Source organism: Cryptomeria japonica, chromosome 6, assembly GCF_030272615.1.
Source record: "Cryptomeria japonica chromosome 6, Sugi_1.0, whole genome shotgun sequence".
Classification (NCBI taxonomy): Eukaryota; Viridiplantae; Streptophyta; class Pinopsida; order Cupressales; family Cupressaceae; genus Cryptomeria; species Cryptomeria japonica.
The window spans coordinates 681520480-681546866 of NC_081410.1; the positions used below are offsets into that span (position 1 = coordinate 681520480).

Consider the following 26387-nt stretch of genomic DNA (forward strand, 5'->3'; position numbering starts at 1 on the left):
CATTCGACAATTCAACGTAAGTCCCCTTGTGATACCAGCAATCACATCAACCAACAGAGCTTATCCACAAGTCAAGACTTGACATACAAAACTTTGGAGTTGTCTCAAGTGATCCTTAAGCCAATCTTCAACATTTGAGAAACTTTGTTCAAGAGAGGATAAGATACTTTTGGGTATTTTATTTTGTGTTCGCATGTGCATTGAAAACACATCAACACTATGTAGAGTAAATTAAACTCGCATAAGCTTTAGAACCTTGCAAACTTCGTCGTGGCAAGATGATCTCTCACATCCATGCTTATCCAACATAGCTAGATACTATGTAAAAATGAGTTTTTCTTTTGTTTTTTTACCTTTTCAGGCCTCTAGGTCGGAGGAGACACACGGAGGATGACAAAAATAGCCGCGAGAGACAAAGAGATGGTAGGAGACATGGACACAAAGTCTCTTGCTGAAATTAGCGTTTTAGGAAGCCGTCAAGGTATTGGAGACATGTCTCAAGGGGTGGGGGGGGGACATGTCTCCCAGTAACACTGGGTTTGATGCAAAATCTTCAGAGAAGGATTTTAGGGTTTTCCAAAGTTGTCAATTTTAGTTAGGTTTTGTTGAAGAAAGGTTTTCAAATTTAAAGTTTTAGAGCCACCTTAGAGGATCCACCATGATTAGAGTAGAGGAAAAGGTTCATTGAATCATCAAAATTGTCTTTAGAGTTGCCTAGTCCAAGCTATTTATAACCAATGCTATTTTAAGCCTTGGCCATTTTCGACAAGAAGCATATTTTGGAAAATCTATTTTTAGCTTGCACTTTTTTTAGCTCTTTAATTTGCTCGATGCATTTTTTTTTGAGTTTGTTTTTGGACTTATTTGTTGAGTAATCTTTTCTTAGTGTGCAAGTTATAGTTAACTTTTTAATCTATTTCATTCATTGTTTTGTAAAACCTTATAATTAAGTGCCATTCACACTTAGATTTTTCTTGGTAATATTGATGCCTAGTTATTGCAAAAATAGCTGTTTGCAAAGTAATTTTAATCTAGAATTCCTTATTCAATCAATAAAATTTAGTAATGCCTATCGTGCTTTCAAATTGCTATTGAGATGTTGTGTATATTATGTGTGCTAAGGTAGATTAAATTGCTCTAGCAAGTTTATTCAAAGTTGGAGATTGTGGCTATGTATTGAAGTTACATTTGATGCTGACGACACAATTGATGATACTTCAGAAAGTGAAAATGAGGAGCAAGATACTATATCCTTAGCACATGGTGCTACAACTTTACTTCTAGGTACTCTAAAATATCAACCATTTAGAGTAAGAGGAGTGGTTAATGGACAACAAGTGACATGTTCGGTGGATAGTGTTGCAACTCACAATTTTTGTGAGCGGTAGCTTGGTAGCAAGAGGATTGCCATTTGAGGATTTTTTAGGGTTTCATATCATGATGGCTGATGGATTCTAGATGAGGTGCAACAAGAGGGTACCAAAGATGAGTATTGAGTTTGATGACTACACAATCACTAGCGATTCTATATGATTGGAATTGCTGATTTTGATATCATCTTAGGAATTGAATGGTTGCATTCTCTTGGATGATACATTTAGGATTTCTAGTGAATGGAGTTGGAGTTCATGGTGAATGGAAAAAAGATAATACTTAAGCTTTTGGTGGATGAAGCACCAATGGCAGCAGCAGCAAGAATGATGACAACGATGAACAATCATGATGTAATTGAGTGTCTACCTTACTAGTTGATTTTCAAAGGAGTGGATATGCTATTAGTGCAAGAAATTTTTCAGGTAAGACATTTCATAATGAGTTTCCTATCTCTTCTACTTCTATATTGGGTAGTTTGGAGCATGTTGGATGGATGAGTTTGTAAAAACTCATGAGTATTTAGCAGATCATTGATCAAATTTCAGTTTACACCATGACATTGGAGTTATGGAATTGTGATGAGACATTGCTGGTAGCAGAGTGGATAAGAGATAATCATCTTTTTTCCAGTAGGAGGCATGATAGTTCCAAAATTTGGGATCCATTAATTAGCAAGATAATGGGAATGCTTCAGGTTGACAAAGTTGTAGGTTTCAGTTATGTTCGTTGCATCAAAGTAGAGCAATAGTGTGATTTAGTGTTTTACATACAGCTCGTTTGGGATATTGGTGGTGCAACAATGAATTGCTTGAGGGCAAGCAATGTTTGGGCCGGAAGGATTGTAATGTTCTTAAATTTTTAATATTGACTTAATTAAATTAATTAAGTTGTCCAAAAATTAAATTTATTTCATAAGAATGACTTTTAATTGATTAATTAAATTAAAAATAAAAGTGGAAATAATAATTATTAAAATAGTCACTTTATTAAATAAATTTCTCTAGACAAGTCAACCTAATGTTCTAGATGTTTCTTGGAGATCTTTATAAGGAAGTTTTGGTGTTGTATTAGATATGCTTTTGGATTTGATATGATGGTTTATGAGAAGCTGAGGACGAAAACCTTTAGTTGATTAGAAGGATTCAACGAAAACTTAACTCTTCTTGGGAGTGGATTTGTGACGGAGTTTCACAGTTGGGCCAAATTTTTGAAATCTTCCTTTGAAGACAAATTTGTAGAAATAAAGGTATTTTCTGAATGAGGTATTTTATATCAAACTTGGGGAAATAAAGGATTATTTTGTGCTGAGCAATAACTTAGCGTAATATTGTGGGTTCGTAAGTATTGGTGTGAGAAATATTAAGGCTGAGGATTAATATTTTGTGTGGGAATCCGATGAGGTTTCATTTTGGTTGCTTTTTCACGATTAGCGATTAATAATGTAGATGTATGAGTTGTAGTGGAATAAATTAGATCATCGTCTATGCTTTGGCGTAATGCTCTTTGTGGGTCCCAATTCTTATTTGGTATTGGCATAAGAAATCAGCGATTCTTTCTAATATTTGGTGATTGAATGTTTGCCATCGAGAATAATAAAGGTTTATGCTGACCGCATTCTAATGTTTATCGAAGGATATAATCTTGGTTGCTGGACAAGTATAATGTTGGTGAGAAATATTACATTGCCAATGTTAAACTGCTCCTTCAGTATTTTATTGGCAATGCATCATGCAAAGCTTGGATTTTTGGGGTTAGCAATGATTATTGAAGAACTGGAATAATATTGTTGTTGCCGCAAAATCTTTGGGGATTGAATTGTTAAGTGGGGCATGGGAGTTGTGCAATGCTAGCTGATGATTCCTTGTCATTACCTGGGTGTTGAATATTGGAACCAAAACCATTGTCACTACTGTCTGTGAAGGTAGTATTATCTTGTTAGCCACCTTGTTATTGATGTCAATAACAAACAAATCTCTTAATTTAAATGCTGAAGTTGTAGAAAAAATGCATATAGTTGTTGATTGATAATGAATGGACTGCAGAAACAACTATTGTTTTTTCACAGTATGTCCTCAGGAGTCTGCTGTTAATATCACGCAAAGTCTGTTCAAGCAGTGTCAGATGTTCTTCTGTCGAACAAATATTGTTTTGAATATGTTCATCTCTGTTAAATGGTTTTTGCTAGAATTTCTTCATCGCAAGGTTGATCAAATTTGAGATTCAGTTTGGTTCGAATTGTCCAGTTTGGTTTATATGGTGCGATAGTTATGTCCGGTTTTGACTTTTGGTTTCAACTAATTCCGTCTTGCCACTAATATCCAATCAAACTCTTTGTGATTTAAAAATTTTATTTTGTATCTTTCCTTATGTTATAAAAGATGTGTTGGTCATTTGTTAAGGAAGTAAGAGTTTCGATTAACAACTACGTTAATAGTTGAAACGGTTTTTCCAGATTTACAACTGTATAGATAGTTGAACCATTGACTTTACTCTTATAAAGAGCATGGTGTTTGAAGATTTTTTTTGAGATAGTACATTGAAATTTTAACCGAAGAATATGGATGCAGTGGTACAGGTTTAAAGTATATTAATGAGTTTGATATTAGAAACAAAAGATAACGCTGATGTTTTCTGGGAGGCAGATAAGTTCATGAAACTGCAGTAAGTATGTGTTCTGTATTGGCGCTATGATTATCCTTTCTAAAAGAAAGGAAAGGGAACATATTATCAGTCCTTTGATAAGTTTGTCTAAGTTTGTGGACAGGGTATCTAAGTTGCAGATTGTGAACAGAATCATCAAGTTGCAGAACATACATTATTTGTGAAAATAATCTTTTCTGAGTTTTAAAATTGCAGATAATTCTTGTGGAAATATTCTCTTCTGAGTTTGTGAACAGTGTTTTAGAATTGCGAACATAACACGTTAAGAAATATTTGTTTGCTGATTGATAATACAGTGAAGTGAAAAACAGGATAAAAATTTGTTTTGTAAAGTGTAAAGATTCAAATCTGAAATCAGTAATAATTTGTCTTGTAATATTCTTAAGGTGGGTGCCTAAGAATATTGAGTGGATGCTCAGACACAAAAGTTCGTGTTTGTGAGAGTTGGTGCTCTTTGAAGGGGTTTGGTGACTCCATAGGGTTGGTGCCCTCGAAATATTGTAAACAAGATTCATGGTGAGGCTAGATTGGGATAGTCGATCCTAGCAACATTTCTCACCGTGGTTTTCCCATTCAGGGTTTCCACATAAAACTATGTGTTTGGTCTCTTGTGTGATTGTTTTGCTTTCATATTTCAATTATACCTTCTATTGGATTTCAGTTTGATAGATAGAAAGCCTTAATTGCATTCAATAAAGTTTAAAGCCACTAATGTTAAAGAGTATTGTTTCTACTACCGACTCACCCCCCCTCTTAGTAGTAGGACTGTGTTCTACACATTTGAGTGCGATTTCTTTTGTAGTGATTCACACTTGTGGCTTTTGTGATTAGAGGAGTGTGGTATTGATGAGATGCTTCTCAATGTGGGTTCCTGTATGGGGCGTTTTACTTCTAAAACTGGCGTAGTGATAGTTTTTGTTGCGTAAAGCCTATCATAGTTTGTGGAAATCAATATCATTGGCTCGACTGTTATCATGAATCTTCTCAAAGGCATATTGTGGGTTTATTCTATTTAGAAAAGGTTCAAAAAAATTTGTATCAAAGAATTGAATATATATTAACGTCTAGCACCTCCAAACACAGACATTAATTTTGTAACGGTTTCATCTTTCACTTGGATGACTGCAAGAAAAGGTGCAAATTGTTTTTTTCCTTGCCAAATCTTCTTGTGTTTTTTGTGTACTTTTGAGTAGAAATAATTATAGAGATAGTGAAGCTTAAATTCAAGGTGAGTTTTCACAGTTTTGTTATTTTAGTTGTATTTTTGAAATTGAAACTCTGAGCTTTGAAACTAAATCTATCTAGTTTACAAGCATCATTGATATTTCTATTTGAAAAAGGTATTGTTATTTTCGTATTGTCTCTACTTGGGGATTTCACACAATGGATAGGGCCTTGCTATGAAGATCATACGATCCCTTATTACAAATAGTGGTAAATGATGTGGTTAATATAAAGGGAAATTCCTTTGAATGCCCCACTACCTTAGCAATATCCGCTTCCTATGAAAAGAGATAGTTCTGTCATTGATTATATTAGTGATAAATCTTACTTGCCTACTTTGCAACAAGAAGACAAGTAGTAGAAGCTTCTTTTCTTTCATGGACATATTGCATGTTCGATGGAATGGATCAACAAATGGAAGGTGTGTTGAAATGCAATGGTTCGCACAACGTTCGACATCTTCAAATAAAAATCAGTGGTATTTGTGTGATCCTCAATGTCTACTAAATGAACTGGATGGCAACCTTGAGATTGTAAATACTTAATAAGAAAGTTGATAAGGTAAGAATAAATTTGCATAATCATACATTGAATATGTAATGTGCTTGCAATACAATATCCACTACAAGCTGATATTCTTCCTACTTTTCTCTAAGTCTTTGAGGTTGAAGAAGGATTGTTGATGGAAGAATAGTTTTATTTTACACAAATATCGATATTTTCTGTGAGGAGGATGAAGTCACACAAACATCTAGGGAGAAAAGTTTCCAACAAAAAGCCAAATAAACTAGTGTAGACAATGAATCAAAGGCTTCTTTTCTTCATTTGAAGAATTGTTCGAAGAGCATACACTAAATGTAATTGATGTAGGTCAAATCATGCAAATTATTCATGCGATATTTGATGAATAAAGAGAAACACATGCTAGAAATTGATGTTTTCTTCAACATTTAAATCCATTGTTAGAAGACCTAGATATCACTTTGTTAGCGGAAGTTGTGGCTTCAAGTTCTGTGAATTCTAAGAGCATTTTTTTAAAAAGAAATTTCATTTCCAATGGGTTGTTATTTTTCATGATGTCAAGGAAAGATCAAAGTTAGCTTGAGAACAATTTTTTGAAGATAGTTTAGCTCTAATGATTGAAAATACATATGGAGGATTTATTATTGGACTTTGATATATTCTTGAAGCATCTTGAGTGCAAATCATCGATAGAAGATGCAATGAACTTAAGTTTTTATTCATCCTCATATTCAAAATCTTTTGTACATGTTAATGTAGAACCAAAGAGTTGAACAAACAATGGTTGATAATGGGTTGATGCCATAATTGGATATGTTGGAAGAAGTGTTGTTGATCAAAGAACAAGAAGTGCTTTCAAAGAATCATGTTCTCACTTTGGCACTTGCAACAAAAGTCAATAGTGGTGAAGTTAGAAACAAAGAATCTACATTTTTACTTCCTCTAATGGATGTCTTCTTTGAGGAGGATTATCATAATGAAGTTGAAGAGATTTGATTTGCCCAAGGCCCATAATCATTGTTTGAGGATAATTTGTAGGGCTTACTTCCTAGGATTGGAATATTTTCCAACTTTTTCATACCGATGATGATCCAGTGGTTGAAGGAGATTCAAAACTTTAGGGTTTATTTGACCATGTTTAAGTCAATGCATTTGTTGAAATTGTAGAAGTGTTGTATGTACAAGGTTTGTCATCAACATACATTGTAGACTTGTAAAGTCGAATACAAGTAATGGAGGTTTCCCTGCAATAACTCAAGCCTTTTTAGGAAATATTGTTTCATCCGAGTTATCTTTGAATATGTTGAAGTGATGTGAAGAAGATGAGGTAAAATTTGAAGTGATCATCTCAAAGATGTCCTGCAACAATAAAAATTTAGATTTAATATTTAGAAAAAAATGGAGTATCTTTAACAAATGTTAATTTTAATGAGATGGAAGGTTATCTTGAATTGGAGAGCATTGATGGAATCCTAGTAGGGTTTTCTTTGTATGATTCTTAAAGCCTTGCCAACTTTTCTTTCCAATAGATCATTCACACAGTTTGCAAGGCTATCTATTGTCATAATTGGAATATCAACTCATAAGTAAATGCTATTACTTTTTGTGGCTTGTAAACAGTCCTGTGTAACATGTCATGTTACCTTTAGTTAATGTTTCTAATATAAGTGTTTTGTTTTATATCATGTTTCTCAATTTGTCACGATTTTGTTACCATGCTTCATCAAGTTATTGGGATAGGGATGGCAAGCAACAAATGGGACACATTTCTGGGAGGGTAGGGAATAGGAGACTATTTTCAAGGGACAACAATTACAAAATAGGGAAAAGTTTTAAAATATAGGAAATTTCAATTATTCATATATGGGCATTCATAATATACATTATCGAACTATATTATGAAACATTAGAACTGAATCAATAATTCATATCAGTGGGACATGCAAATTAACAAACTTTCAATGTCTAATAATTTCAATTTGAGTTTTGAGTTTTCATTGCCTATGTGCAAGTACATGATGCAACAAAATGAAAAGGTTGAAAGGCTATATGTACAAAACGACAAAATGTAGGCAATGTAATATCTTTTGTTGCTATACCTTTGCCTCATCCCCACCTAAATAAAAATCAACTCTAAATCTGATTCATTGTCAAATTAGGGGCTTCATATCTAATGGAACACCCACCGATCCCTTTTCTGGCTTTTCATCAATTTGTGTGGTGTCTTTAAGTTTAACATCCCACTGCGAAGTTGGAGTTTGTTGATCCTAAAATCTCAAGTCAACATATGTGGCCATTGACTATTTTGCTCATCAATATGTAAGCTTTTCTCTTGATAGAGTGGACAAAGTTGTATTTGGAACAAAGGAACTAGTAAAATGCGAAAGAAGGTGAATGGTGGGTACCCTTCTATCTGGTATACCCTTTCCATGCCATGTCCTCCATCCAATAGAGCCAATTTGAGCTAATGCATCTTTATCTATCGTTGCTTTTGGTTTGCTAAATGTGGGAACCTAAATATCAGCAAAGGCAAGTTGACTCCTCACATCTTTTGAAGGGCCTTTATTAAGTCTTCTTCACCTTGAAAAGGAAATTTGCAGCCATACATGATAATTACAACATAACCCAATAGAGAAAATCTTGCAAACTTGATTCAAAATCCATATGCAAAAGGATATATAACATACCATCAAAGATGACACAAGATATACCTTGGAAAACCCTCAAGAGGGAGAAACCTGGCCTCCACAAGAATCCATCACTCATGTATTATTCAACAATAAAAACATTCCAGTACATTTGTGTAGTCTCCATTAATAACTTTGAAATATCAAGCTCTCTACATGCAATCCATGTGAACAAGCATGTAACCACACATCCCATGCTTATGCTTCAAACCTTAAAATGTGCAACCTACAAGGGATGTTTGCACAAGCCAACCCCAAGCTAGTTAACTAGCCAACCTTAGACAACTACATATGTGCTTGCTTTTATAGAGATAAACTTTCATAGAACCTCCAAGTGGTAATATATAAACCATGTGACTAATACCATTAACTTACAAAACCATTTAACCCTTCATTTACTTTTTGGTAATATGTTTTGCCACATTAAATATTTTTCCAATGTGCAATCCCACATTAAATATTTATTCCCATGTTACATACAACACATAAAGTGGCCCTAAGAATGTGTAACCCATGTGATGCACACATCCCTAGATCCTTTAGGTGCACCACAAATAATATTAAATTGTACAAGTTACAACACAACTTTTCTAACAGCCTCTCACTTGTATACATTGCATAAGAGGTAAAAGGCAAGGAAACCTAGGGACGTGTTGACGTTTTTAGGGGCCTCTTCGTTTTCAAGTTTTCCTAGGGATGAGGGGATGTCAAAAGGACGTCTTGAAAATTGCCCAAACAAGTGTAAATGTTCTGAAAATGTGGGGACGTTGAAGGAAGTTTTTAGGGGATGATCAACCATCCTCAGGATGGTCGACCGTCTCGGGGACGACCAATTGTACCTTGCAAGAAGTAACATTTTTGCAATAAAAAACACTTAAAAAAAAAAATAAAAATTAATATTCTTTTTTTGTGGGCCCACACCCCAACTCGCCCTAGATGAGTAAAAAGAGCCTCATTTCATTTTGTTCGCATGTTTTGTGAAAAATGTTGTAGCAATGTTCGAAGAATGGGATTGAAGGTGCAGTTGCAAAACAGGTTGACTCTAGGGCATCATTGGTAGTGAGACTGCAATTTCTTCAAAGAGGTATGTTATTCTCTCCTTTTTTTAAAGCTTAACGCAGGAAATGTTTGATATATATATTTTTTTAAATCATTTTTCAATTTAATGTTTCATTAAATGTCACAAAACCAACATGAGTAGTATTCTGAATGATAGTAGTGACAATGAAGTGGAAGAAACTCAAACAAATGAAAGAGTTTCAATGTCATCAGAGCTTGGAAGTGTTGGGGGTGGAGGTGGACAGCTACGAAATCCATTTAAGTGCCCTTAAAAAGTCTTGAAACCTCATTCAGAGGGCTTTATTAACAAAAAAAATACCTAGTCTCCAATTTGTGACAACCCTAGATGTCAAAGGAAAAAATAAAGGGTGGAGTAGGGTGTGGTTTTGTCACATTTGCAAGACGAAATTGAGAGGGAGCTACACAAGGGTGCGGTCTCTTTTCTTGGGTGTTATAGGCTATGGAGTTAAAGTTTGTCTAGACATAAAAGAGGATGGGAAGGTAGAGGATCATAGATTGTACATGGAGGCAGAAGTGAGGTCTCAAGGTGTGACAATGTCGGTACATTATTTTGCAAGTGGAGAATTATTTATGCTTATGCCATCCATGGTTGGTAGTGGTAGTAGTGAAATTTCCACAAGAGGAAAGAGGAAGATTAGTGGTGGTGAGAGGCCAAGGACAATTGTAGGTATGTTTAACATGCAAGCACAAGATATAATAGAGTCTTCCATTGCCAAATTCTTTTATGTTGATGCCATTTAATTTCATGTGGCTCGTTTCTCTTATTTCAAACAAATGATCAAAGATGTAGCCTTTATTGATCCCTCATTTGACCTCCTAGAGATCATAAGCTACATGCTACCCTCCTAGACGAAGAGTATTCTAAGGTTATATTGCTAATGGAGGATATGAGGCAAACCTGGATTAGGATAGGTTTTTCTACTATGATGTATGGGTGGATTGATACTAGACAGTGAGTACTCATCAATATATTCTCTTAGAGCCATGGATTGTTTATGGAAGCATAAGGATGCAAACTTCCAGTTTAGCATATTGAGAGAGGCCATAGAGGAGGTTGGGGCCTTAAATGTTGTACAAGTGGTTACTGATTTGACATGTGTGTGCAAATTGGTTGGTATGATGGTGGTGGTGCTCACAAGCACTTTTTGGGACCCCATTTGTTCATGCATTGGAAGATAGGGAAAACAGATTAGGTGAAACAAATGGTGACAAAAGCTAGAAACATTCAAATGTTCATTTGCAACCACCACACTTCACTTGCTCTCGTTAGGATCTTTTCAGAGGAGTTCCTCAAAACCGTTGAGACAAGATATGGCAATTACGCCATTTGGTTTGAGAGGATGCTTGAGGTGCATGAACCTCTATGATTAATGATGGTGAATTTTGAGTGGAGTCTTTTGATTTTATTATTAAATTGTTGACTTTCATATTAAATTTCTGATTTTAATATTTTAATTTTATTGTTCAATTATGAAACTTTCAAAGTTTCTAACATGCCAATTTATGCATAAACTAATTATTTTGACATTTTTATTTGCATTTTGCACCTATTGTAGATGTCATTAGATATGTTGATACAAACTTTCCTAGTCTTGGAGATATATATGAGACATTTGACAACATGCTTGGAAAGATAAAACAAACAATTTTGTCTAAGGGTCTTAATTTGGGATTATATTAGCAACATATCAAGCGCATTGTGATGTGGAGGTGGAACATAATGAATACCCTGCTTCATTTGGCAACCTTTTCTCTAAATCCTTAATGGTACGCACCAAAGGTTGGAAGGTTGCTTCCATGTGATGAAGAGGTGAAAGAAGGACTAATGAAGGCCTTTCAAAAGATGTATTCAGATGATGAGTCTTCAATACTTTGCACACAATAGCTTGCCTTATCAAATCTTTGTGGTCCAACATTTAGTAAACCAGAGGTGAAGATAAAGCTACATTAGCTCAAATTAACCCTATTGGATGGTGGACATGGCATAGGATAGGATACACCATAGTTGAAGATGCTTGCCGTTCACCTCCTTTCACGAGTTGTTAGTTTCTTTGTTGCAGAGAGGAATTGTTCCACATATGGCATTATATATTCTATCAAGAGGAATAGACTTATCTCTAGACGAGTGAAGAAGCTATTGGTTGTGCAAAGTGCTCTTCGACTTTAGTATTGTCAAACTCAAGATATTGACAAACACTACCTTTATGGTGGAATGTTGATCCCGAAGATGTCACCCATGTTGATGAAGAGGCAATAGAGGGATTGGTTGGGATTCTATTGGATGAGGCGAACCCTCGCAATGGTAGTGGTGAAAATTGTAGCCTTTGAGCATTTTGTTGTAACTTGTATGCTATTTTTTGATATCACATGCATATTAACAATGTTTTATGAAAGCAATTTGAATTAATTTTTGACATTTGCTTATTTGTTTGACTTTGACTCTCATGTGACCTCTCAACTTAACACAAATGTTATATATTAAGGTTCTATAATGTATATATGAATGCTTGATCAATGTTGTCATATGAATATTTAAAATTTGCTATTTTTTATATAGTTATCCCCATTGTCATTTCGTACTGTCCCCTAAAAGAGCCCAAAAATTGGGAACTCTGAAACACATCCCCTTCTTCCTTGTCATCCTCATCTTGGGAACTTGGGGCGACATAGGTAAAATCTAAACTCAAACATCAAAAGAATAACCTCTATAGTCAACATGTTCCATCAAGGAATTAAAGTACTCCACGTGCTTTATCAAAATACTTGCAACATTATTCAAGTTGACCACCTCAAACATGAATCCTCTCATCTGCCATCATGCCAATGTACAAAAGATTAGATGCCATCGAAAGAGATGTCACAGTGAGCGTCACATAGAAGCATGAGTCTTGTCTCAAGCTAATATCCAAACAAAAAACACTAAATCCATTGGTAAAAAATATGCAGTTGTAGTTGTCGAGAAATAATCACAATATTTGAAATGGCAACCAAACCAAGTTGCTAACACATCCAGCTAACTATACCTCAAAGCCAAGGTATACACATCATAATAGGTAAGCCTTGTGTCATCAACATATTCAACCCATGAAATGCAATCACAAGCACCATGTACAAAACTTGTCCATAAAGAACACACACATCTAGGAACTCTCACTATATAGGTAATGTCAAATCTGAAAATAATCAAGGCATCCAAAGATCCACCAATAGCATCGCATAGAAAGTGTAATCAACATCATGCAATACCAAGGAACTTCCACAAAGATATGCAAAATCTGCAAACAAATCTATTGCAATATAACTTTCACCATTAGTCTCCATAACTCTCCCAAGTTCTCCACACTCAACAAAAGAAAGAGATCAAGAAACCTCCATGTTGTCACCAAAGAACAATGAACAACACATGACTGCAAACATAGTGATCAACGACGATATCCTAAATTCAAAAGGCAACGTCGTTCCATTTCTTGAATACAAACGGCTTTGGTTTCTCAGAGGCGTTGGGATTGGAACTCAAGCCCACCCCAGACGACACTGCCACTTCTACGTCGGGGAAGCCATTCCCTTCCACTCGAGCACTAGCAAGGAGAGCATAAATAACAATGCTACCGGGGTTGACGACATCTAAAAGGCAGCAACTGTATGGTCAGTATTGCTACCGAAGGGTCTCACATTGGAGGAAATTAGGCACGTGCAAAGTGGTTACCCTAACCCTATTTTTTAATATTAAAGAGGGCACAAAAGACAAAGGCAGAATTATTTAATGGATGCTAGCGGTGGAAAGAATTGGCAAAAGCAGTCGCGGCAGTTACCTGCTACAATGCCGTCAACCTCTAGGAACAAGAAAGTTGTTCGGATTCTTCCTTAGGGTATGAAGGTCAGGGGCGGCATGGCTGACAACAACAAAAGTAAAGGGAAAAAGGTGCAACCCAAAATGCAGCAGCAGATGGTAGAAAAGAATGATGTGATGATGGACACCATTACCTTTGAGGGTTTGACTGGAACATATTGTAGGAAATGGTGGAACGAGACCCCGCATGATGACCCTATGAAGACACAACTATGACTTGTACAGGTATAGTGGGCCATCCAGATGCCCATTTTTTGCATTAAGGACTTTGAGGTGGTGCTGCGGGCCATGATTGGTGCCTATGACCCACACAGGCGACAATCCGTATTTGATTACGAGCACCAACAACTTACAATGTTGTTCGCTTCCACAAAATTTACAAGAGTTTTTGTTATTCCGGGGGTGCAAGGAAAGAAACTGGACAAGGGGCAGAAAATATCCCCAAATTTAAAAGATAAACTTCTCAAGTTGATGTGTCGCGACAACCTCACACAAGCCGAACTTGATAGTCTCCAGCATGCAAGCAGAGGAAGAGGTCTGAAGAAGTCGTTCCTGAGAGAAGGGATATGGCAGTGTCTTGTCGATGTATTGAAGAGCCGCCTGATGGGAGCGAGTAGGGCTTCAGATATTGCCATGGCGCAGGTGGTGTTGGTGAATGGCATCCGTAATGGTGTGGTATACGATTGGGCATCAGTACTCCACGATAGGATGGAGGAATTCATGACCCTCCAGCATAGGACCTATATGCCCTACCATGCGATTGGACTCTTCCTCGATGCGGTACGCCTTCAGGGCTCATCGGACGCACAACACTTGGCACCACAAGGCCGTGTACACCCGAGGCAGGCGCCTATATTTTATTGGGTTCACTTGGATATGGTGGCACCGAGTGGAGATACACAGTCAGGCAAGAAACGAAAGCGACGGGTGGTGGTGTCTGAGGCGGAGACAAAGTCGGAGTTCGCGACTAGTGACCGGAGTGAGGAGGCAAAAGACTCCAGTGATACATCACAGGCCATCAGGGGTAGTTTCAGAATGGTGGGTAGAGGCGAACAACAGGTGGAGGAGGAGATGGGGGCAACATCTTCTGCAGTAGCACAGGCAGCCACACCTCCACCTCTCTCAATTGTGCCAGCAACAGCCACACGACAATCGGGTGAGTTACCTGAGCAGACGGTCTCAGCAAGTACCACCCGACCTCTTTTTGGAGCGACAGTATTGGCAATGCCGGTTCCTGGTTTTGGGTAGGGCCGGACACCAGTGATTATGGTTCCCCCATAGGCGATCGCGACATTAGTAGCCTTACCAGAGCCTCACGTGGTTGACGACAGGAGTCCCACGACAATAGTAGAGGCGGGGGGCAGTGGTGGGAAGGTTGGTCGGGAGGCTGCACGAGCAGAGCATCCTGGAGGGAGTGGTACGCCTTCCCAGATGGATATGAGTGCGTGGCTGAGTCGGTACAAAATGACGCCAGTAGCACCAGTTGGAGTAGCGGTCCTCTCCCCACGGCGTGAGCCGAGCCCTCACGAGATTGTGGACCTGGTCGGAGACAGTTCACCAAAGACAACACGGATTGTACAGAGAGACCACTCACCCATTTGTGAGTTGGTGCTGAGTCCCAGACAGGAGGAGGAATTGATTTCGAGCCCCCCGCACGACGAGCCATTGCAGAGTCCTCACGTTGATGCCCAGGAGCACAGTGTCCTAGCATCTTCGAGAGTGGAGGGCGATAGGGAATTGGAGCAGTTCCTTGCGGATATGGCTGTGGAAGCCCAACAGATAGTAGCCTCTGCGAGGTTTCAGGGAGATGCTCGGACAGATGAAGAGTTGTAGCAGCTCCTCGGGTTTATGAGGGGAAGGTGCACAACACACTTTGTGCAGTGTTTTGAGTCTGGTGGATGGCCTGCTACGGAAACCTTACAAATGTTGGAGAATTGGGGCCTTTGCGAGCAGGTTGGCGAGACCAGTAGACAGTCATTGTTGCGGAGGATAGAGCAGGTTTTCCGAGAGATCTACTATGAGTTGCATAGGACACAGTTTATTGCTAAGAGTACCGAGACCCAGCGCCAGGAGACTGTGTTGGCACAAGACGAGTTGGCTGCTTGACTCCATCAGATGGAGGAGTCGCACAGAGAGCAATTGGCTTGGGAGAAGGCCTCATGGGATGCAGAGCGCGCTACCTTGGACTCAGTGTTAGCCGAGGAGAGGTCGGCGAAGGGTGCCTTGGAGGTACAGTTGGCGGAAGCCTGCGAGGATAGGGCTATGTTGGAGAGTTGCCTGGGTAGTGCCTTGGAGATGGTAGAGTAGAAAGATAAAGAGGTCTTGGAGGCGACGCTGATGGTGAAAACAGCAATGGAGTGCCAGATGGTTGCGGAGCGAGACCTCAAGCTGCGGACTGAGCAGGTCTATGAGTTACGGGCTCGCTTGACAGCTGCACCCCACGCGTCGGCACCCTCCTCACCAGGGACGCTTCCTCCACCCCATTCTCAGTCCTGAATTCTCTGTTGTTAATCATCCCATTTTGTTTTCAGTCGTCAGGAGACGACCTTGTTTTTGGGGGGGATGATGTTGGCAGTAATATTGTACGGGAATAAAACAATAGTTAATTAGGTCGTACTTTACTTTGTTAGTAATGTAACCGAGGGATGGTAGTTATGGGTGCGACGGTTGTCCCTCGCATCCCCTTGGTACCTTTATATACCATGGAAGGTAACTTGTAAACACACACGATTATGAATGGAAATAGTATCTCTTATATTTGCTTGATCTTATCATTTGGTATCTATGGCATTATTGTTTCTCGTTAAGCATTCTATCTGTATGTTCTAAAATGTTCACCCAGAGGGTAAACACCAAAGTCCCAAAGGCATCATGAACATCCATGACACCATGATTACCACTAAATGTACCAACATCAAACTCACATTGTGTCATATGTTTGAATCACATATTCAATAGGCATAGATCACACATCATGATTGTACTAGGTAACACCATCTCCCCACCTCATATCGACAATTAAACCAATGAAAACATGTGACTAAACCAAGTCACAAATTAGAATCCACATCAATACTAAATTGTGAATGGGTCAATGCAACTCATATAAGTGATGGTACCTCATAACTGAAAAATATCCAACTTATGAGCTGCCTCCATGGCAAATGATCTATTTATTTGTAGACTCTTGCTATTGAAGTTCTCAAATATGGATTTTTAATTTTTTAATGTTGGTGTGAATGGGTATATTACCTAACCGGTTCCCTCTTAGATTTTTTTCACACCTAGTTAGTTAAGTTTACTTAGGGCATTTACTTCTTGTGCCTCAAGTTTTTTTATTTAGAGATTGACGTAATTTTATGTCATCACATGTCTCAAATTTTCCAATGTATACAAGGGTTCTCTTGTACTCCATGGTCTCTCTTGTATACACATCACATCCTATGTGTAGATTATTGTTATTCTATCTTGTTTGTCTTCTCTTTGTGTGATTATTAGGCATCTTGATTTTGGGATAGCTACTTAGCTAACTCTAACATAGTATTAGAGGAAAGGATTGTCTAGAGTTAGTCCTTTTTTACAAGATCTAGGATTGCAATTGTTTTGTGTTTTCTTGAAACTAAGTATGCTCTTTTCTTGCATTTGAAGATGATATGGAGAATTAGAGAGGTTGAGAGGGAGTAGATTTTGGGGGGTTTCTATTTGCAGTTTTGTTTTGTAGGTTGTTTGTGGTGATTTGTGGAGTAGATTAGAGCTCACCACTAGATCCAAGGAATTTGAGAAATTCAGTTTTGTGATTGTTCATCCAAATTGAACACATGAGGTTAAATATACAAGGGATTAAAGGAAAGGTATTCTATTGGGTAGTTATAGATCACTCATCATTTAGAGCATTTTGGGGCAAAATTAATCTACCATTGCATCCAAAAGGCTCAAGAACTCATTGATCATCATAAAATCTGTTGATTTTGGAGTTGATAGAAAAAACATTTTTTTTTTACTAAGAGAATTACGGTCTTGCACAATACCATGCTATAGGTTTATAAATGAAATTATGTGTATTTGTAAATTTCATTTTATTGATGGAATTTGTTTTTGAAAAAATAATAAGCACTATTTGTATAGTGTTGCCAAGTGCTCTTTTTTTGTTTGTTTAGATGAAAACTAAAACACACTTTGGGTGTTTGTACACCCACACCCTTGCCATGGTAGGGAGATTGAAATACTCTAGTCATGATTGAGGACGTGACCCCCATACACTGCCACATCCTTTGTAAGGGGGGCAACAGGATGCTTGGGCATAGCCCCACCCACATGGGCAGTGGTAGGTGCTTCAAGCCCCACCCTATTCCATATTTTAAAGATCCAAAAGTATTTGGTCAGTCAATCGAATTTCTTTGGCAAGATTAGACTTTTATTCTTCGAGTTGGACTACATAAAGGAATTTTTGGTCACTTTGCTCCTCTTGGCTTTCGTGGGGTCATCTTGCCCTTTGACTGCGACCTAGACACTCATGAACTACTTGTAGTCTCTGCCTTTGCTTGGGCTCTGCCACCCCACCATCTCTTTGCCACCACAGTACAATTCAGCTGGTGGAACCACTAGCAGAACACCACGTGACCCCCACTTGTGCTAGTGGTGTTGCCCATGGGCCACCCATTAGCCATTGGGCCACTACCAAGGGGACAAACCTTTCTCTTTTTCACTTTACCATTTAGAAAGACAACTTCAGAGGTCTCCAATTACTCATATTTAGGTTAGATTTAAATTTTAATATTTTATATCTTTAAGAATTTATCTAGTTTTTATATTTTTCTCCTCCAGCTCTCTATCATCCTCATGCTAGATCATGGAGTGTGATTCGAAACTTTGATGCACAATAAATTTACAGTCAAATCTATAAAAACTATTATGTTAATATACTTGACTGTTAAATTTTAATATTTTAAATTTGTTTAAATTGATATGATTTAGATAAAATAAAAATTGTAGATTTATAAATTGAACAGCAAATGTTTTCAAAAATATTAATGAATTTGTTCCATTTTTTTTCTTGTTAAACTTGAATAGGAACATGAACCTTGTTTAAGTGTCCACTGCATTGATATTATGGATTTTACTTTTTCTGCATGCTCCCATAGTTCACTTGAGTGCAACATAAAATAGAGCTGTTGGGAGGGTCCACAGAAAGGGGTATACAGCTTTTAATATTGAGGTACATACAATCTTATAGAATTTTAATGATTTTTATATGGATGTACCCAAAACACAACCCCAATGTTTTTTGCCGTACTGGCAATACCAGAATCTGAACTGCTAACTTAGTTTTAATACATTGGAAGGAAAAATTCTTTTAGGAATCACTAGATTCAAGTAGGCAGAATTTAACATGAAAGAGCATTTGCAAAAAGGTTAATGCAAAACCACATCTAACATCTCTCTTTAACAGAGTGTCATTATGATTAAATAAGCATTGGTATACCAACTGACAAAATAAGCGATCTGTCATCACTGATCACACAGATTGATAATCGAACTCTTAAACTCTATTTCACAAGCTCACAAAGGTCTAGTTCAACAAGTAGATAGTAGAATGGTTGGGAGATACTACCTGTCCAGAAAATTCCTCCTAGTCATGATCTAACACCAATAGTTTTACTATTAATAACTTAATAAGCAACTCTAGTTCCAAGCTTTCTACAGTACATGTATGTTTTAACTTCTAAACTAAATAAACCATATACATGTTACACTGGAATGTGTTTCCTGCAGCCCCTGTATTTGGGAACGTCCTTCCCAGCAACCAAATGTAAAGGGAATGCCCCAGGGATACCAAGAGACACACCGGGGACATTTCCTGGAACATCCAATGGCAGGGACATCCCAGGAAAAACATGAAATTTCAGTCTGAGACAAATTCAATAGTTACCTATGATAAATGAAACTCTAGGACAGAACACACAAATACAGTTTTTTTAATTGAAATCTCATAGGTCATTCATAGAATCAAAGAATTGGAACTGTCCATAGCCTGTAATAGAAGACAAGTTAATACAATTGCAGAATGAAATATATTTTGGTTAGTCTATGATTGAGTAGTTGAATAGGGATGCTCCCTGCAACATTATGTGGCAACTAGCAGGTTTATTTATCCAAATTCATTGTGCTGTGGGTGGAGGCCTTAAGGTCATATGATATTCTGTATTATCATCTCATTGGAAAAAGCTAGGAACAGTTATTGCCTATTGCCAGCTCTGCAAATGTTCCACGGTTTGAAATGTAACTATTGTAGAGTGAGATTGAGTTGTTCAAGATAAATGATTGAATCCATTCTATCAAATGATGAACTCTAGTACTTGCTTTCTGATTCCTTGTCCAGATAAAGGTAATCCCCAATTAATTTAATCATCTTCTTGAAGCAAATAGGCATGTTGTTTTTGGGCAAACAAATGTTTATCAGTAATAAAGTTGTATATTTGCACATTGTAAATTGTGAATGTGCCATTACGAGCCATTCTGCATGGGAAGGTGTCAAGAGTCATTTAAAATTGTAAGATAGTTTATCATCTTTCAACCTTATGTGTGGATGCGGTTAAGAGGATTTATATATTCCCTTCTTACTAGTGACTGACAGGCATTATTAGTGACATTTTTTGTTCTTTGATCCTTTCCAAACTAGAAGCAGAGACATTTAGGATAGTTGGTAAAATGTCGTATAGTAGTGAGTACCCTGCTTCTGTGATATCTTTGGAAGACTGGAAGGTCTTAGGATATCACTTGTTCATCCTCAGTAGCTAATGAGCTAGCTTTTTCTTTTCTTTTTGTGTCAAATCTTTATAATTGATTTGATGGTGTTTCCTATCATCCTTGCTCTATGAAATTCTTGAACATTGCCTGCTTACTTCGAAAGGATCACTACCTACATCAGCCACCTCTATTGTTTTGGAGAGTATGTTCACCAGAGCTCCCTAGATCTGATTTTTAAATTCAATTCTGAGAATATTTCTTTGGCTTCCTCTCTCATTTCACTTCCTGGATCTAGAGCTTCAAGAGCTTCTATTCTGGCTGCTTGCAGACTAGCCTATCCAGAAGAAGATATTATTTCTCATATACTACCTTTTGCCTTGTGTCTTTACTTGCCTCTCTTGACATTCATCATGTCATGGAGATTCAAAATTCTATTGGATCCATGATTACTGTCATTCTATTGCTTTGTGAAATCATGTTATTATAAAACACTCCATTCTAATCATCTGCTAAAAAATATTCCTCACTTTACTTAATTCAGTTATCACTTCTCACTCCATAATTTCACTATTGCTTTAGTTGCCTAGAGGGATGACATTGGGGATTCTTGGTGTAGGGAAGAGCTTGTAAGTGTAAACAATGACAATGAAATTTTTTATGCAAGCAGTCAGAATGTCATTTGCATTATCTTACAATGATATGGGCTTTCGATGGAAATATAAAGCATTTTCAATCAAACAGGGACTTTGCTAGATGCAAGGGGCAGTTGATGCAGTCTGACAAAAAAAAATTGAAATCAAAATTGATGGGAAGTTATATATGGATGCAAGGAGAAGCAGTTTCCAAGAAGGAATTCACTAGTTCGGTTTCCCTCTAAGAATGACTACCTTAAATAGGAGTATCAATATCGCATGTTGCAAATGGCTATTTTTTGCATACTTGATGTAAAGGTGCAGTTATGTTATCTTTATAGACACAAACTCTATCTAGGTAATGGAGGTGCATAGCAGCACATGTAGAAGAATAGCTATGTAGCCCTCAAATATTGTCTAAACGATGGAAATAAAGGGACGTCATGTAGAAAATGCCCTTGTGTGCAGGCTTGAATTGCAAGTGTACTTACCCATAAAGAGCAATGCTAAGCCCATATAGTTAATAAAGGCGTGGACGTGGTATCTCTGTAGATGACAAGCCCATATAGTTAATAGATGTGTGGATGTGTTATCTCCGTAGATATCAAATGCATTTAGTTAACAGAGGTGCATTGTAGTAACTTGAACAAGAATTTGTAGGTCTTAAAACTGGTCTAGAGGATGGACGTGATTAAAACCATCATGCTGAAAGTTCCTTCATGTTCAAACTTGAATTGCAAGTGTATCATTCGACAAAAGGAATTTGACCAGAGAATGTGCAGCATAATTGCATTTACAAATTTTCATCATCAGTAAAGATTATTTCAGTCTCAAAACTTTTCCTATTAGTGAAAGTTGTATAATGAAAAGAAATATAGAAAACCACAATGTAATCTTTGTTAAAGCTGGAAATTTGTATGAAACATGTGTATATAAGCTTTAAAGAGAGTCAACTATCAGTACACGATCTGTGCATGGTAATGCCTGCTAAGTTTTTCTTTTTCTTCTTCATACTTGTTTTCCTATTTTAATGTGATTACTTTATAAATTCTTGTCATCTTTGTTGTGTCAAGGGTAACTTATGATTTCTACTTTTTATGCACCAACGCTGGTCTCAAGAATGGAAAGTTTCACTCTACAAAATGCATAAAATACAAGGAAAAGTAAAGAAAATGCAAGTAGTCCAAGGGCATTTAAAAAAAACTAGTTATCAATATTTCAATATAATTACATTTCAGAAATGTGTAAATAGCATTTCATGCTCCGCATTATGACTTCTAGCATGTTGTTGTAGTCAGTGCTGGTTCAGTACATTGAGTACAAATTCATGGATGACATTGATTAAAGAAAACATTATCATTCAATATATTTCTTCAGAAGGAAGTTTGTTGTTTGTGATTGTTTATATTCACCAGGAAAATCTTGGTTAGTATGACAATGGAAGAGTATGCAGGAGCATTTTTGTTACTTAAAATGCTTGTTTGGTTTATGGCATGTCCATTGAAGGTTTACAAAATTTATGAAAATTGTGCATGCTTTCCCCAGATCCCCATGAGGTGCACTGCCTCCAAGTCCTCACTAGGGGCACTGCCACTTGACCTCCCGGGGGCACTTGACCGAGGAATATACCAATGCTTAATAATTATCACAAAATATACATATTACATATCCCCTGTTGCAGATCTCTGTATCTTCACAGTTGAAGGCACAGTCAAGGATTATTTTGTTTCTTACATTAGACAACCTGTTCAGCATACAAGGACTGCCATAGACAAAGTTGGCATGCTACAGTCATTATATTACTGAATACGAGTTAGTCATAGTCAGCAAGAAATGTCACTTCATAATGCAAATTGTATCAATCATGCCCTGCATGGACAACTCAAAACAATCCCATTTATTTAGTATCCCAGTTGATGTCAAACTGGCACATGACCAGTTATCCTTTTACTTAAAACTGTTCCTCTTTGTTAATGTGTTTGACAACAGAACATGTAGTCCTTAAGGCTTCAAGAAAACTTCAATAATAAATCTCTCATCAGAATATAGACAGTTGCCGTCAGGCATGTCTTTATTAACTCATGCTCTCATATATATTTATATAAAGAACATCATAGTTCCTGTTCAATTATCCATGCTCACAAAGGTTCTTTAATGTCTATGATGAATGCTGATCAATGTTCTCATATAAATATTTGAAATTTCTTTATATTATAAATTTCCCTATTTTTTTGTAGCTTTCCCCTAATGACGACCTTAAAAAACAAAACTGCTCTGCTAAAATGTCCCCCCTTTCTCTGCTCTCTCTGTTCTGAAAACTTGGGGGAGCATAGTGGGAAACCCTTTAAGAAGAAACATCGGGGAAGAGAAACTTGGCATTTGCCACTATGTAGGTAGGGCTTGGATGTTACTGAAATGTGGAAAAGCTAATTCTCACACCAATGAACACCTAATAGTACTTGGCAAATTAAATATTTCTTCATAATAATGTGATTTTAAACCTTGTTTACAATGCATTTGCTATTATATTAAGTATTTTTTCTTGACAATGTGGTTAAATGTTTAATGGACAGAGCTGATGGTTCTGAGGTAGTCGTAGATAACAAATTCTTGAGGTCCAATTATCCTTCATTGGTAAGTGACCTTTTGTATTGATACTTTAGAAGTTATTTTTTATTGGTGATTTCAATTTTCTTGCAATGGCTTGTGGATTGTTGCATTATCATCTGCTTTTATTTAACAATTTGTCAACCAGTCTGCTTCTTAACATAAAACTTAACTAGATTTGCATTTTCATAGCATCTAATTCATCTTAGTACCATATGTGCAGTTGATTGATTTTTATGAGCAGCATCTTCGATACAACAACACTGTGTAGAGGTGTACCATTCCCATTTGCAGAGTGAGAAAACCATTAGTTTCACCATCAAGTACTATGATACAGATTTCTGTATACTGATCTTGTTAATTGCATCATTCAAACTAAGGTTCTCAGATATTCAGGGATAATTCTCGCCAAAGAGAAGTTTAAAGAGAGTGAATCTTATGTGTAGTATTCTGGAAAAAATTGTGTTCAGATTTTAACCATAGGATGGCACTAAATTATTATTTTCAGTGATCAGCGGGTTTATTCACTTCTCAGTATGTATGCATATGATAAACTTGCCATCAGTAAGGTTTCAATGTATGGTTTAGATATTTTATTTCACTCTAGTCTTACAAAATTAAACTGTAACTAATGTGGATTTTCACTTTTGCATGTATTTTTTATGTCAACATATATTTTCTTGTAAGTCAAGACCATGGCTATAAACATTTATGCTCATTGTGAGAATGGGATGAGGCTTATCCTAAAAAACAAAATAGTGGTGTGCATGGACATTTTAATTTTTGTGAAGGGTGTAAATGTTTGATCAAGAGAGTTGAACAGATTTAGCACGCAGAGTAGCATCAACGTCTTGTTTAATTTTGATGCCAGATCCTAGGTGTTGTGTATCACTCCAAGGCATTGAAAATTGAATTGGCTATTGATTTTTCCCAGTACATGGTCAAATTGTTAGCCATAGGCAAATTTATTATGTTCTGGAAGTTTGAAGCACTGTTTAAGTTTTAAATTTTATATCCATTAAATTGTGTAATTTTCCTTGGTTCTTGTAGCCCTGGCTGCAATTGTTGACCTGTTGCCTGGATGAATTCTTACCAACGATTTGTCCTGAAGGTGGTTGGTGAAAAATTTATTTAACAATTTTAATTTATCTATGAGTTTTGCTGCTGAACAGGAAACTTTACTAGATTTGCATTTTTAAATCATCTACAGTATGCGCAGTTGATTGATTTTTATAAGCAGCATCTTTGATACAACAACACTTTGTAGATGTATGTGATTCCCATTTGTGGAATGAAAAGACCATTAGTTTCACGAGGCTGGTACTGTGTGAGAGATTTCTTTATACTGATTTTGTTAATTGCATTATTAGAAGTAAGCTGCTGAGATGTTGAGGGATAATTCTTGCTGAAGTGAGATGTTCAGGGAAAATTCTTGCTGAAGAGAAACTTTATCGAAGTCAATCTTATGTGTAGTATTCTGGAAAAATGGTGTAGATTTAAATAATAGGATGGCACTATATCAATTTTTTCAACAATAAGTGGATTTATTAAGCATAAAATGAACTTTGCATCAGTTAGGTTTTAAGGGATGGTTTAAAGGATATTTTATTTCACGGTAGACTGATAAATATTAAATTGTAACTAATCTGCTTTCATACATTCATTCATTCCTATAAAACATTTGTGCTTATTGTGAGAATGGGATCAGACCTATCTACAAAACAAAATAGAAAATAGTGTTGGTCATGAAGGTTGAACATGTGTGATGAAGACGATTGAAAACAAATTTACCGTGCAAAGTAAATATTTTAGTTATGCCTCTCTTTGAGACATTGAAAGTCAAATTAAGTTTTTTTTAAAGCACAGATGTGCCTTTTGGAGACTCGTTTATAGCTTAATGTGTCATGGATTGCTTTAACCAATCGATTTGATGTAATAATAGTTAGTCAAAATTAATAAGGTAGATATATTTGTCAAGGTATTTTTCAACTAGGTTTGTTGCTTTTAAAAATCCTATCATGGAAGGGAGATGAAATGGTTAGTTTGTTACTTTTATGCTCGAAACCTGAGCCTCTTCATTTTTTAGGAATAGCCAGTATTTTGCCTAACACTAAATGTTATTAGTATGTTTTTTCTCCTTCACTCCAGAAATTACAAATTGATTTTAAAATTCAAAGAAATAACAAGATAGCCTCATGTAACGAAACAGAACTTCAACATTGTAATATAGCGATAAAGAGCAAGTGCGAGGATTGCGTAATATAGTTCAAGAAATAAAAAAAATACTGTTTATGAACAATTGGAATGTTGAGAGATGCGTTCAAACACTTTTTTGGTAGTGATTAGAGAGGATTATATGCCTTTGTCCATCCAGCAACTTAAAACCCAAATACAACCATAATATCAATGAAACCAAAAGAGCAATTGTACTAATGCAAAGGGTTATATTGGGGTCTTTGTCCATCCAACAACTTAAAAACCAAATACAACCATAATATCAATGAAACAGAAAGAGCAATAGTACTAATGCGCCATTATAGACATTATCTTTCTCAACTCGCCACAACAAATAATTTTGTATAACCTTCATCCAAAAGAGCAGTTGTACTAATGCTCCATTATAGACATTATCTTTCTCAATTCGTCACGACATCAAATTTTGTAGCCTTCTCAACAAAAATGGCTCTCAACGGCTCTCTCGCACCCTCATTTGAATTCTTCCCTCCCCTACTCGTTTGGTCTACCCCCTCCTGCTTCGGTGGCTACGGTGAAAGCTTCCCTCCCGTCGAGGATACCACTTTGGTCGCCTCTCTTGGTGCTATTGTAGCTCTTGTGAACCCCATGGGCTGGATGGCCTTTGCTATGGCTTGTGGTGTGGCGGCCATGTTTGGTAAACAAACTTCGGATGCTGCTTTGCTCCCACTTGTGGGAAATGTAGCTTCACTTGAGTGGCTCGATCTGGGGCTCCCTCCTCCAATGGTGTAGACATCCCCTATGATTGTC

General features: G+C 36.9%; 1 protein-coding gene across 2 annotated transcripts in view; it reads left to right on the forward strand.

Moving 5' to 3' along the window:
- The window catches only part of LOC131031425 (chromo domain-containing protein LHP1), an 80368-nt gene extending 56293 nt beyond the window's left edge, over positions 1 to 24075 (forward strand). For both annotated transcript variants that reach the window (XM_057962540.2, XM_057962541.2), the window contains exons 5-6: positions 23351 to 23411; positions 23608 to 24075. In XM_057962540.2, coding sequence (XP_057818523.1) covers positions 23351 to 23411; positions 23608 to 23655 — 109 coding nt within the window. In that variant the 3' untranslated portion in view covers positions 23656 to 24075. The remainder of the gene's footprint in view (positions 1 to 23350; positions 23412 to 23607) is intronic.
- Positions 24076 to 26387: the final 2312 nt, after the last annotated feature.